Raw genomic sequence first — 14,531 nt, 5'->3', positions numbered from 1 at the left:
GCAATGAGCTAGATGATAATATCTGAGAGGAAAATGGAGGAGAAATTGTTGAAGATAAACATAAGAATGGCACCTGGGGTGGATGGAATCTATCCAGTTATATTAGAGGAGGGCAGCAAAGAAAGTAAGCAAACCCTTATCCATAATTATGAGAGCTTCCCTGGACTCAGGGGAGGACTGGACTGGAGATGTGCAAATGTGACCTCAATTCACAAAGGAGGCTCAAATAGATCTGTTAGTTTAACTTCTGTTCCAGGGAAATTAATGGAGGCACTGGTTAAAGAAGTACTGCAGGATCATCTAGACAAGACTTCAGTTATAGCTCAAACACAGGATGGTTTTGTTAAGGGGGGGAAGTCTTCTCTGACCAACTTGATTGGATACTATGATGTGGTCACACTGGATCCAGGGAATAACTTGGATATCTTATATTTGGATCTTAGAAAGACTTTTGATACTGTTGCACATGGAAGACTACTGCACAAATTGGAGCAGTGTGGCACTGGAGGAAAATTGCTGCTATGGATAAAGGGGTGGTTGAGTGGGAGTAGACAGAGAGTAGTAATCAATGGACACTGCTCTTCGTGGACTAATGTTATTAGTGGAGTCCCTCAGGGTTCAGTGTTGGGTCCATTGTTGTTTTCTGTATTTATAAATGATATTGATGATGGTATATCATGCTTAATATCCAAGTATGCAGATGATACGAAGGGTGGCAGGGTTGTTAATGACACTAATGACAGTACGCTGCTGCTGCAACAGGATCTAGAAAAGTTGAGCAGATGGGCTGAGAGGTGGCAAATGAAGTTTAATATTGACAAATGTAAAGTACTACATATGGAAAGCAGTAACGCCAGAGTAAAGAATCAACTCTGTGGTACTACACTGACAGTGGTAGAGAATGAAAAGGACCTGGGGTAATTGTGCAGGCAGATATGAAATTTTCTGAGCAGTGCAGATGGTCTGCAAGAGTAGCTCATGGTGTCTTGTCAATGTTATACAGAAATTTTTCTAGCAGGGATAAGGAGGTGATTATCCCCTTGTATAAGGCCAGGCCACACCTTGAATACTGCATACAGGTCTGGAGGCCTCATTTTAAGAAGGATGTACGTAGAGCTGTTGGAACGAGTACAGAGAAGGGCAACAAGATTAGTGAATGGAACAAAGGGTTGCTCTTACGAAGAATGGCTTAAGTTTTGCAAATTACAGATCTGCAGACTAGGCACCTGCGAGGTGATCTGATTGAGGTGTATAAAGACTTGAATGGTTTGAGCATGTTCAATGCTGATGGGATTCTTCTTCCTCTTGCTGAGAATAATCACCTGAGAGGGAATAAATTCAAATTGAGGAAAGACAGTTGTAGGATAGATGTTATATAGAATCCAATTTCAATAACTTTTTCAAGGTCAAGCATTAAGATTGAGAGGAAAGACTGAATACTCTGTTTCTGTAATAATCATTATATATATATTGCAGAAACATTAAATATTAAGTAATAATATTTAATTATTACTTAATACTGGTGGCAGAGGGACAGTAAGAAGATAGCATTTCAGATGCTATATTCTTAGTCTGAGAGTACTAAATCTGGGGAATCACCACAATTGGTGTTTATAGTTATTGCAACATATGAATTGTGGGATAATACACTGTCCCGATGAAACAAAACTTCTTTGGTATGCAATGCAAATCTTTTGATATTTTCACAAAGTTGTCTTATTCAGTTAGAATAACACTCTTCATAACAATATGTATAATATACTGCAAAATCTGCTATTGCATTCTTGACCATGAAGACAGAGGCAAACACTTTTCCAGCTGATTTGGGCAGTTTATATTTTCTCTAAAAGCAGAGAACTGGCATGTTTCCACTGTTCTGATTGTTCATTTGTTCAGTTTCAACGTGGTGAATCCTTTTCACCCAGTCACAAATCCATTAAAATGAACCTTATTATTATTAGAATTAAATGAACCTTTATCATTAGGATTAAGCAATGACTAGGAGCAGGGTTAGTCATGATTAAGAGCAAGCAATGAGAGACATATCACAGAGTGGTAGGGGTTGATTAACATATTACAGGAACATTTAATTAAATCAATTAAATCATGCATTAAATCATTAATAGAATCATGCAGGTTTCATTCCTGCATGATTCTATTAATTACTTTTAATGCAGTTCCCACTACGTAAGATTTTTTTATTTTTTTTTATTTACCCATTTTAGGCTTAAAATGTAACTAACTTTATCCTGATGTTCACATTTTAAGAGAACATCAGCATAAAGTTAGTCTGATATGAAAGATATGCCATAACTGCCATAGCAGCAATGATGATTTGCCACTTCATCAGAATTACAATCTACAAAGTTCAAGTCCAATGTCAACAAATATCTTCTTTTGTCTTTTCAACCTCCAACCCAAGCACGGTACTAAGTACTATAGGTTCTAATACCTCTCGTGTTTGGGGTTCTCATAAAAAAAAAAAAAAAAAAGTTTATGATCTGTATGCGTGCAATTCTAATATCATTTAGAACAGCTTGAACAATCTTTCTAAAAGAAATAAATATAAAATTTAATGGGCCACTCATTAGGATTTCGGTTGTTAGTGGTTGGATGGATGGATGAACATATTAAAGCTAATACAACTTTTATAAATTTGTAACTGCATCAAAATCAAAATATTATTTTTTCTTGAAATTTTGCAACCACATTTATAAATCATCATCATTATCATCAGCCATTTTCAATCCACTGCAGGATGAAGGCCTCTCCAGCAACTTTCCAGTTCCTTCTGTTTTGTGCAGTGGCCATCCATTTACCACTCACAAACTCGTGAATTTCATCTGTCCATCGTTTTCTTCCAGGTTTTCTTCTAGATCCTCTTGGGTATCATTCTCATATTTTCTTAGTCCATCTGTCATCACGTCTTCAAGCTATGTGTCCTGCCCAAGTCCATTTTAGTTCTTTAGTTTTGATAAGAATGTCCTTTACTTGAGTTTGCTGTCTAATCCATGTGTTTCTCTTCCTATCAAACAATCTTATTCCCAATATACAGTAAGACCCTCATATCCATGGGGAATATGTTCCAAGACCTACCGCTGATATAAGCAAACACCTGCTCGACCCCATATATAACATGATTTTCTTGAACAAACATACGTATAATAAAGTTTAATTGATAAATTAAACACACAGTAAGACATTACCAACATTAAATATGGTAATAATAAAGTACAGCAGACTCTTGATTTACCAGGATTGGATTAACCAGCACACTTCAAGACCCCAAATTAAAAAAAAAAAAAATCAATCAGAAATTTGCTTTCTCCATTAGCTGTGATATTACATAAAGGTGATCCATAGTTGAGAATCCTGTCCTGAAGTCAGCTTGCACTTTCAGTTGATTCTCATCAAGTATTCTTTCTAATCTGTTAGTAATGACTCTTGTGAACAACTATAATTTGTTCACAAGGTCTATAATTTCCAATTTCTGATTCATCTCCTTTCTTATGCAGCAAAACTGTGATTGCATTATTCCACTCCTTAAGCATCACACCTTTTCTAATGCATTTTGTGAAGTCTTGCCCGTTTTTGTGTCATGTCTCTTCCTCCCAATTTTAACAACTGTACAGTAACTTCATCTTCCCCCAGGGCTTTCTGATTCTTCATTTTCTTCAACACATGTTCTACCTCATCAGGAAAGATATCGGGTATGTCATATATGTTACTAATTTGTGATCCATCTTCCCCTCTGCTGGCATCATTCCCTCGCTTCTTGTATAATTCTCTATAGTAGTCTTCTGCTATTTAAATTATGCCTTCTCTATTATTTATAAGTACACCATCACTATTCTTCAGTTTCTTTCTGTATTACTGTCTTTCTGTATTACTGCTCATGGCTGCTGATTTAAGTACAAACTGTGTGATACTACACTCAGGGAGGTGGAGAATGAAACAGACCTGTGGGTAATTGTGCAGTCAGATATGAAGTTTTCTGAGCAATGCAGACAGGCTGCCAGGGCAGGTCATGGGATTTTTGTCAATGATATATAGGAATTTTGCTAGCAGGGAAAAGGAGGTGATTGTCCCTCTGTATAAGGCAATGGTCAGGCCATGCCTTGAGTACTGTGTACAGGTCTGGAGGCCTCATTTTAGGAAGGATGTAGATTTGCTTGAGCATGTAGAGAGAAGGGTTGGTTGGTTGGTTATTGGAGTTTAATGGTGCATCAGCATCTAAGGCTATCGTGTGCCAAGTCTAAGGTAATAAAATATAAATATGTAAAAATATAAAATAGCATATCTAGTTAATATATTATAAACAAAAATATGGCATAAAACATTTACAATACATTAAATATTAGAGCAATCTAAATAAAACTACGTAGATTAATCAGTTGTAAAAACCTGAATACATCTGACACATTGTCATCGTCGGATAAAATCTGCCTGAGTGTATAAGGCTCAGACAGATGGTTAAAACATAAATGGCGTTCATTACTAAAATATGTACATTCAACTAAAATATGACAGATAATTAAAATTGCTTTACAATGTCTACACACAGGACAATCAATAGCCCTCAGCAAATATGAATGTGTCAGGTGAGAATGTCCTATGCGTAGCCGAGCAAGAATTACTTCCTCCCGTCAGACCCTGCGCTGACTAGAATGCCAAAGCATTATTACAGGCTTAACTTCATTCAGCTTGTTGGTAGGGCACCCATTCCAAGATTCTTGCCAACGCATGCATAATTTTTTGTAGATCAGTTGCTTGCAGTCTGTATAGGCGATGACAAGCGGATGTGACTTTGTGGCATTGCTGATTTTGCTGCTGCATCAGCCAAGTCATTACCTCTGATACCAACATGGCTAGGGATCCAGCAAAAGCTAAGTTTAACTCTGAAAAGGAGTATAATATTTGCTGCACTCGACATAATATTGGGTGAGTGCTTCTCACATTGAATAAGGCCTGTAATATGCTTAGGGAGTCGGTATATAACATGCACCTTTGGTACTGGTGGGTTTTTATATGATCCAAGGCCAGTTCTATTGCGTGTAGCTCTACAGAGAAGGGCAACAAGATTGGTGAGGGGAATGAAGGGATCCTCTTACCAAGAGAGGCTTAAGTTCTGCAAATTGCAATGGCTGGAGACTAGGCAACTGCGAGATGAACTGATTGAGGTGTATAAGGCCTTGAATGGGTTGAGCACGCTGATTTCTGATGGGATTCTTCCACTGTTCAGATTACGAACCTAAGGGGGCATAAATTCAAATTAAGGAAAGACAGGTGTAGAATAGATGTGCGGAAATTTGCCTTTAGCCAGCGGGTGGTTAATTGCTGGAACAAACTTCCATCTGTCGTTGTGGAAATTGATAGGTTAAATAAATTTAAGGTGGAACTGGACAAATATTTAGAGGGAATGGTTGTGTGAATTTTTTTTTTGGCTGATGCTGCATAAGCTCATACACTTCACTTGCTTTCTTGCATCACATGCCACTACTACTACTAATCATTCTCAAAGCCTTATAAACCTCAATCAGGTCACTGCTGAGGTGTCTGGTTGCCAAGCTCTGTAGCCCACATAATCAGAGTCTTTTCTCATACAGGCATCTTTCTGCCGATCTCACCATTCAAGTTGTCCGTCTTTGGACCCTTTAAAGAAGCTCAATGTCTTTTTTCAAATGAAATCTCCTTACTTGAACACAGTATTCCAAATGAGGTCTTACAATTGCCTTATACATTGGGATTATTGGTTGGGATTGTTGGTTGGTGGAACAGACTTCCATCCCTTGTGGTGGAGGTTGATAGCCTAAATAAGTTTAAGGCTCAGCTGGACAGGTATTTTGAACGAACAGAGGGGTGAAGTGGAAGTGGTTTTTTTTTTTTTTTTTTTTTGGCTGATGCTGCATAAGCTTGCTTTCTTGCATCAAATGCCTCTACTAATGCTAATGCTAATTATGGCCTCTCTGTCTCTACAGGATAACGCTCAATAAACCATCGCTAGGACACATGGGCTTTCCTGGCTGCCTGTTTACACTGTTCAGAAAACTTCATATCTGTCTGTATTGTAACTCCCAGATCCCTTAACTCCTTCACTGTTTTTAATTCAACCCCACCTAGTGTATAATTTATTTGTGGGATGCTATTCCCCAGGTGTAAGACCTTGCATTTAACAGCATTAAAACATAGCTGCCACTTCTCTGATCATCTTTGAAGTCTGTTCAAGTCATCCTGAATGAGCACTGCTTGGCACTGATCATTACCGACTCTGCCAACCTTTACGTCATTTGCAAATTTTGACATCAAGCCTTCTATCTAAATAAGAGATGACAAAAAAACATTTCTAGAGCACATTCCTAAAGTGCTGCAGAAGTATTTTATTTTCAAAAATAATTTAAAATATAATTTTTTAATATAAAAACTAGATTTTTCAGTTACGTTCACAAATTACTGAAAATAAAGGTGGCATCAAAAAAAAAAAATTAAAACAAGTCAAATATTTTATTATAAAAGTGGGTAAAATTTATTTTTACATGTTCCATAGTGAATTATGATGCTGATGGTCTAAGTGAAAGGACTCTTACTCTCCACCTCTTGGTGCCAATTTTTAAGATTATAAATTCGGTAACTTTTAATCCCATAAAGCAAGTGAGGAAAAGAAAAACACTGGAGCATTCAATTATATATTAGCATTAGCATTAGTAGAGGCATTTGATGCAAGAAAGCAAGCTTATGCAGCATCAGCCAAAAAAAAAAAAAAAAAACCCACTTCCACTTCACCCCTCTGTTCGTTCAAAATACCTGTCCAGCTGAGCCTTAAACTTATTTAGGCTATCAACTTCCACGACAAGGGATGGAAGTCTGTTCCACCAACCAACCACTCGCTGGCTAAAGGCAAATTTCCGCACGTCTATCCTACATCTGTCTTTCCTCAATTTGAATTTATGCCCTCTCAGGTGATTATTCTGAGCGAGAGGAAGAATCCCATCAGCGTTGAGCATGCTCAAACCATTCAATGCTTTATACACCTCTATCAGATCACCTCGCTGGTGCCTAGTCTCCAGACACTGTAATTTGCAAAACTTAAGCCTTTCTTCATAAGAGCACCCCTTTGTTCCATTCATTAATCTTGTTGCCCTTCTCTGTACTCGTTCCAGCAGCTCTACATCCTTCTTGAAATGAGGCCTCCAGACCTGTATACAGTACTCTAGGTGTGGCCTGACCATTGCCTTATACAAGGGAATAATCACCTTATCCCTGCTAGAAAAATTCCTATATATCATGTTATAAAAAGATACTTTTAACTAAATGACTAGTAAATGTTACACAAAATCAAAACTCAATCTGTTCACAGAAAAATGCTACATTACCAGATTTGCTTGGCAGTGAGTCCGGTCAGACCATGTAGAAAAATATGAAATGCAAAAAGTAATCTGATTTAATAGAACATCAATTAGCTTAGTATACATAAATAAATAAGATTAGTAAAAACTTACAATGGGAGCATCACCTCTATTGAAGAAAGTAAGTCGTGTCCAATTGGTACTTTTTAAAAGCCTGGTTCTATGCTCACCAAGCCCATATATGTAATGAGATGGCAACAGAGAAGAGAGCTGAATGAACTGATCAGAGAACACCAAAGCAGAAAGATTGGTAGCAAATCTAGAATTCAAATATGGAGGGGGGAAAATAAAATAAAATATAAATATACAAAGAATATTAAAATATAACAAGATAAAATATTTTTGAAAAAATTATTTTTACTTGCAGTTTTTTAATTCAGTAAAAACTGCATGTATAAATAATTTTGCAATGCAAAAATATAATTAAATGAAATAAGCACAAAAGCTTCACATAACCTTACAATATCTCAACCTACTTCAAATTTCTCAATAAATCAAGGTAAACAGGACTAGAGCAAATTAGTGAAAACTCATATAACATGGAACGAAAAAATAAAGTGTATTTTGTATTTTTTTAAATTAAAGTCAATAAAAAAACTTTAAACTAATAAAATGTGTCATAATAAATTACATAATTAATGAAAAATATATATATTACTATCTACAAAACTAAATGTAACACAAATTTAGTTCTACAGTAGTTACACAATTAAAAAAGTATATCAAATTTTTTTTCAACCAATGTTTAAACAATAAAAAAATAAAAAAAACACTTAACATATTTTTGTTTTGATCTATGCAAATTCACGAAGTTATTACAAAGGTATAACTTTTTTTGTTAATAGCTATCCGTTAAAAAACCTGTAGTACACCGATTAACAAAGCTTTACTGTATTTATCGAATTTGAGGAAATCACTTTTTTTTTTTTCCTATATTTGTATATAAACTAGTGTAATGTATTTTACACTATATTACACTACACTGAGTGATCACTGAATTATTACCACTTACCCAGTAGCGTAGCTACCCTTTTTCAGGCCCGGAGGCAAAGAACATGTTCGGGCCCCTACTTAATTAATGAAAATTGCAAAAAGAGGAGACAGCCAAAGATGCCGGGCCCCTAAATGGCCTGTGCCCAGAGGCAATTGCCTTGCCTGCCTACATGGTAGCTACACCACTGCACCTACCTAATACTTCGTAGGTCCTCCTTTTTCCCTCAGTAGAGCAGCTATCCGACATGGCATTGCATTAGCATTAGCATTAGTAGAGGCATATGATGCAAGAAAGCAAGCTTATTCAGCATCAGCCAAAAAAAAAAAAAAAAACCCCTCTCCCATTTCACCCCTCCGTTCGTTCGAAATACCTGTCCAGTTGAGCTTTAAATTTGTTTAGGCTATCAACTTCAACAACAAGTGATGGAAGTCGGTTCCACCAACCAACCACCCGCTGGCCAAAGGCAAATTTCCGCACATCTATCCGACATCCGTCCTTCCTCAATTTGAATTTATGCCCTCTGAGGTGATTATTCTGAGAAAGATGAAGAATCCCATTGGCATTGAGCATGCTCAAACCATTCAAAGCCTTATACACCTCTATCAGATCACCTCGCCGGTGCCTAGTCTCCAGACTCTGTAATTTGCAAAACTTAAGCCTTTCTTCGTAAGAGCAACCCTTTGTTCCATTTACTAATCTTGTTGCCCTTCTCTGTACCCGTTCCAGCAGCTCTACATCCTTCTTGAAATGAGGCCTCCAGACCTGTATACAGTACTCAAGATGTGGCCTAACCATTGCCTTATACAAGGGAATAATCACCTCCTTATCCCTGCTAGAAAAATTCCTGTATATCATTGACAAGACACCATGAGCTACTCTTGCAGCTCGTCTGCACTGCTCAGAGAACTTCATATCTGCCTGCACAATTACCCCCAGGTCCTTTTCATTCTCCACCACTGTCAGTGTAGTACCGCAGAGTTGATACATTGCTCTGGGGTTACTGTTACCCATATGTAGTACTTTACATTTGTCAATGTTAAACTTCATTTGCCACCTCTCAGCCCATCTGTTCAACCTTTCCAGATCCTGTTGCAGCAGCATAGCGTCAGTAGTGTCCTTAACGACCCTGCCAACCTTTGTATCATCTGCAAACTTAGACATTAAACTTGATATCCCATCATCAATATCATTCATAAACACCGAAAACAACAATGGACCCAACACTGAACCTTGAGGAACTCCACTAATAACATTAGTCCACGTTGAGCAGTGTCCATTGATTACCACTCTCTGTCTTCTGCCACTCAACCATCCCCTTATCCATAGCAGCAATTTGCCTCCAATGCCACACTGCTCCAATTCGTGCAGCAGTCTTCCATGTGCAACAGTATCAAAAGCCTTTCTAAGATCCAAATATATAATATCAAAGTTATTCCCTGCATCCAGTTCTTTTGTGACTACATCATAGTATCCAATCAAATTGGTCAGGCAAGACCTGCCCTTAACAAAACCATGCTGCGTCTGAGCTATAACTGAATTCTTGTCTAGATGATCCTGCAGTGCTTCTTTAACCAGTGCCTCCATTAATTTACCTGGAACAGAAGTTAAACTAACAGGTCTATAATTACTTGTGTCAGCCTTTGATCCTCCTTTGTGAATTGGGGTTACATTTGCACATCTCCAGTCTATGGGTACCTCCCCTGAGTCCAAAGAAGCTCTCATAATTATGGCTAGGGGTTTGCATACTTCCTTTGCTGCCTCCTTTAATATAACTGGATAGATCCCATCCACCCCAGGTGCCTTTTTTATGTTTATCCTCAACAATCTCTCCTCCACTTTCCTCTCAGTTATTACAAAATCATCCAGCTCACTGCCAATGTTGATTGATTCAACAGATGTTGAATCAACAGATGCCATTGATTCAACAGATGTCAGAAGCATTCAGGAGGTATGGCCAACCAAGCTGTGTGTAATGCGGTCAGCAATGCAGGTATGGAGGTGATTGGTGTATCCAAACGCCTGATATGCCCTTCCACAGTGTCCTACAAAATGCTCTATGGGATTGATAAAGGGGAAGTTCGGATGCCATTCGATATGCTGGAAGTCAGAACTGTGTTCCTCAAACCATTCCTGCACAACAAGTGCCCGATGGCTCGGCACATTGTCATCTTGGAAGACATCATCGCTATTCAGGGGAAAAAATGTAAAAAAGCACTGTGTACACGGTTAGCAAGCAGTTGACGATAGCAGAGACTGCTGATACGTTGTTCCACATGCACCAGGGGTCCAAGTTCCTGCCAGTGAAACATGCTTCACACCATACAACCACCACCACTGGCCTGCACTTTTGATACCATGCATGATGGATCAAGAGCCTCATGTTGTTGATGCCAAATCTGTACACGACTATCCATGGTGTGGAGTTAATAACATGACTCATCCGACCAGCACACCTTCTTCCAGTCTTCTAACATCCAACTTGCATGCTCTTTGCACCAGGTGAGTCTTTTACGCCAATGAACCTTGGTTAGGAAAGGATGCTGTAGGGGTTGTCTGCTGGCATAGCCCATATGTGCGAGTGTGCGATGCATGGTCATGCCAGATATTGTTCCGGATTGCCCATGTTGTATTGGGTAGTCAACTCTTCAACAGTGCTGTGCCTGTTCACCTGTACGAGTCGTTGAACCCGGCGCTCACCTCTAACATAATTTATTTTAATGAAAATTTGGTGAACGAAAAATTATTATCACATGCACACACACCTTGAAAAATATCCTGTCGGCACCTATGCCACCAGATTTAACTTTAACTACGGTTAAAGTTAAACCTGGTTTTACACTTTAACTACAGTAGCTCTCAAACACCCCACCAGTTCAGCCTTTTGGGAAATTAAGGTACCAGCTCGTCGAGCACCCACAATCTGTCCTTTATCAAAGTCTGATAAATTCTTCCTTTTACCCATCACACTCAGAATTTTACTACCTACTGAAACACTGACACCTTATTTATGCTATATAGGTCGACTAACTCCATACTTTCATACCTCACGTGGTCAATAGGTTGCATTCAGTTTTCATAGGGGTGGTCATAATTCAGTGATCACTCAGTGTATACACACACTAGCGTAATGTAATTTTTTATACTACAACCCAGAAACTGGACAATTTAATTAAAACAAATAGAAAAAAAATTCAAAAACAACATTTGAAACACAAGAAATCAATATCACTGATACATAAGACTGTTCTAAGAGTGAAGTGGGTAACTATTAACCAGTCAGTAGTCTGACTTTGGTGGTAAGGAAAATCATGGAAGCAATGATCCAGAGTGCAGTACGGGATTACCTAGATAGAAATGGAATTCTGAAGGAAACACAGCATGGTTTTGTAAAGGGGAAATCGTGTTTAAACAACCTGGTTAGCTACTTTGAAAGAGTCACTCGTGAGCTAGATGTAGGGGATTATTTTTGACACTGTTTACTTGGATTTAAGGAAAGCATTTGACTCAGTTGCAGAGGAGTTAAGCTGTACCATGTTGAATATAGTATATAAGCTGTGATTCCAGCTTATATACTATATAAGCTCGAATCACAATAAAAATCCTTAGATGCAAGGTGGGTGCAGGGTATGAGGCAGAAGGTGTGATTAATGATAAAATTTGCAGATGATGTCAAGTTTGGTAGAGTAGTTTACTGATCAATACCAAGCAGTGCTGCTTCAGAAATGACTTAGATAGGCTTCACAGATTGTCAGAAGAGACACCTAAGTGTTTTAACTCATCAGCAGTTGCATGATGGATTGTTCCTCTACATGTATGGGGTTCACTGTGACTCCAATGCATACGTATTTGAAAAATCAGCGAAAAAAAAAAAAAAAAAAAATCAAAATTGTTAATTTTCTTGATACTACCTTTATTTTCAAACTTTTCTGAACAATTGCGAAAAATCCATTTTTCATATCAAAAACATACATTTTAATTAATTTTTGAGATGAGATTAAACTCCCTTTAAACCTGCTTGCAAGCATAATGCAAATTAAAAACCCACATGTCTCAACAAACATGTGCAACTAGATGCCAGCCTATCACTTATAGGAGCACCATGCATGAAAAATGAAACACACACATCAACAGTTTGATTGAAAATGATACTTCACCGTCAACAAAGTTGGAGTGTGGTACCAACTGGATGAAAATGCACATCAATAAAGCCAACTTGCTGTCAATAATTGTATGGAATAGATGCCCCTCAACATGTATATATAATTAGGTTTAACCTAATTCCTATATTTTTCATAATCGTGCGATAATTAACAGAAATTTCTCGAATTTTCAGTGGAGAAATCAAAGAAAACATTTTCATCAACAGTTATTAGAAGTTTCAGCTGTGTAGACAGAGTAGATGAAGGGAATGAATTACTGAAATATTGTTTTGGGGATCTCTATTTTGCAACTATTTTGCAACTATTAATGCAACAACAACTATGTTAATGCAACAAAATACGCTTGGTGAATAGCAACTCCAAAATAACTTAGGCAATTCATTATCACACCAAAACAACATCATCAATATAGGCAGCCCTGCCTGAGCTACCTATATTGACGATGTTGAAGATATTTGATGCATCAGTATTACTGACTATTTCTCAGGAAGGTTATGTTGGATTATGTTAGAGATTATGAAGTACCATAGTTTTTGATTTGGATGGAATTTTAATATCATTCCTCCATATGAGCAGCCTATTCATATGCACAGATGCATTTTTTTTTTTTTTTTTTTTTTTTGTTAGTAAGATTTTATGCTAATGGGCAACATTATGCGAGCATTTTTTGTTGATTAAATTTTAAAATCTGGAAGGCCTACCTTTTTATTTTTTTTGTGGCTATATAAATCTTTCTGCTGTTATTGTGACTGTCATTTCAGTCATTGACCACTATCCAGGAAAAGACAACAGGTATCCCCATGTGATCTGATCACAGCTGACAAAAACTAACAAACTAAATGCAATAATATAATATATGCCATAGCCACCACTTTCTATAGCTAAAATAAATGAATGTATCAAACAAAATGTAAATTTGTACATCAGCCCATCAATCAACAAATCTAAACCAAATGCAGATACACAAAATAAGTTTGAACCAAATCATAAATAATAAGATAAACACAATGTTTCTATTCTATACTATTATGCTACTGAGATAATTAAATAAAGTCAATGCACATGCTGCATTTCATATACATGTCATAGTTTACTAACCCCTAATATAATCTATATTCAACATCCCTTATGGATGCTGTATTGAAATTACTTGGAATTTTTTTTTTTTTTTCCATTTTAATACTAGATCAAATATTTCTATTGGGAATTACCTTAAACTTCCAATTTTGCTCTTTCTAAGTATAAGCAACACACAAATACTGCATCCTCTGCATCAAAAACTTTTTCCTTTTTTGCTATCAGCATTACTTTTCTTCTGAACAGATACTGACTGTACTAATCTCAAATCTACCCTATCGTGGCATATCATCCCCACATCTGGAGGGTGGTAGTGTCCCCAAAACTCTCTCAGTAATTAGACTATTCAAAAGGGGCAGTCAGATTAGTTAATGACCCAGCCCAAACAACATTTCTTCACTATGTCTCACAAACATCCAGTCTGTGTTGCATGTCTTTTCCATATATATTTCCAATGGCACTGTTCTTTCGAATTGGCATCTGTAATTCCACCACTGTCCAACTTTTTTTTTTATGTAGCTCAAGAGTAAAAACTGTACAGACAGTTCTATAGGCCTAATGACTGGGATGAGTATATCAAAAACTATACAGAGAGAGAGAGTCAGCCAGAAAACCAGAATGTCTTATATAATGGGAGATTTTAACTTTCCCAATATTCAGTGTAATTTGTGGGTTGGTCACGTACAAGCTATCAACACTTTTATGGATTTATTGGATGAATGTTTTCTACAGCAACATGTTAGAGAGGCAACAAGAGGAAGCAGTATTCTATATCTGGTTATCAGCAGCAATTCATCATACATTAAGAACTTGTAGGTAAAAGACCATCTGGGTGGCAGTGATCACAGTACACTGACATTGGATTTACTTAAAGACATAACTACACAAAATTAAAAC

General features: G+C 37.2%; 1 protein-coding gene across 2 annotated transcripts in view; it reads right to left on the bottom strand.

The window, feature by feature from the left end:
• Positions 1-14,531, bottom strand: part of LOC150076737 (lysosomal alpha-glucosidase-like) — a 154,263-nt gene that overhangs the window by 99,143 nt on the left and 40,589 nt on the right. For both annotated transcript variants that reach the window (XM_090386529.1, XM_090386528.1), the window contains exon 3: positions 7,497-7,662. In XM_090386529.1, coding sequence (XP_090242655.1) covers positions 7,497-7,662 — 166 coding nt within the window. The remainder of the gene's footprint in view (positions 1-7,496; positions 7,663-14,531) is intronic.

Source organism: Mastigoproctus giganteus, chromosome 12, assembly GCF_048544385.1.
Source record: "Mastigoproctus giganteus isolate SK-2022 chromosome 12, ASM4854438v1, whole genome shotgun sequence".
Lineage (NCBI taxonomy): Eukaryota > Metazoa > Arthropoda > Arachnida > Uropygi > Thelyphonidae > Mastigoproctus > Mastigoproctus giganteus.
This window is presented reverse-complemented; position numbering and strand designations above follow the sequence as displayed.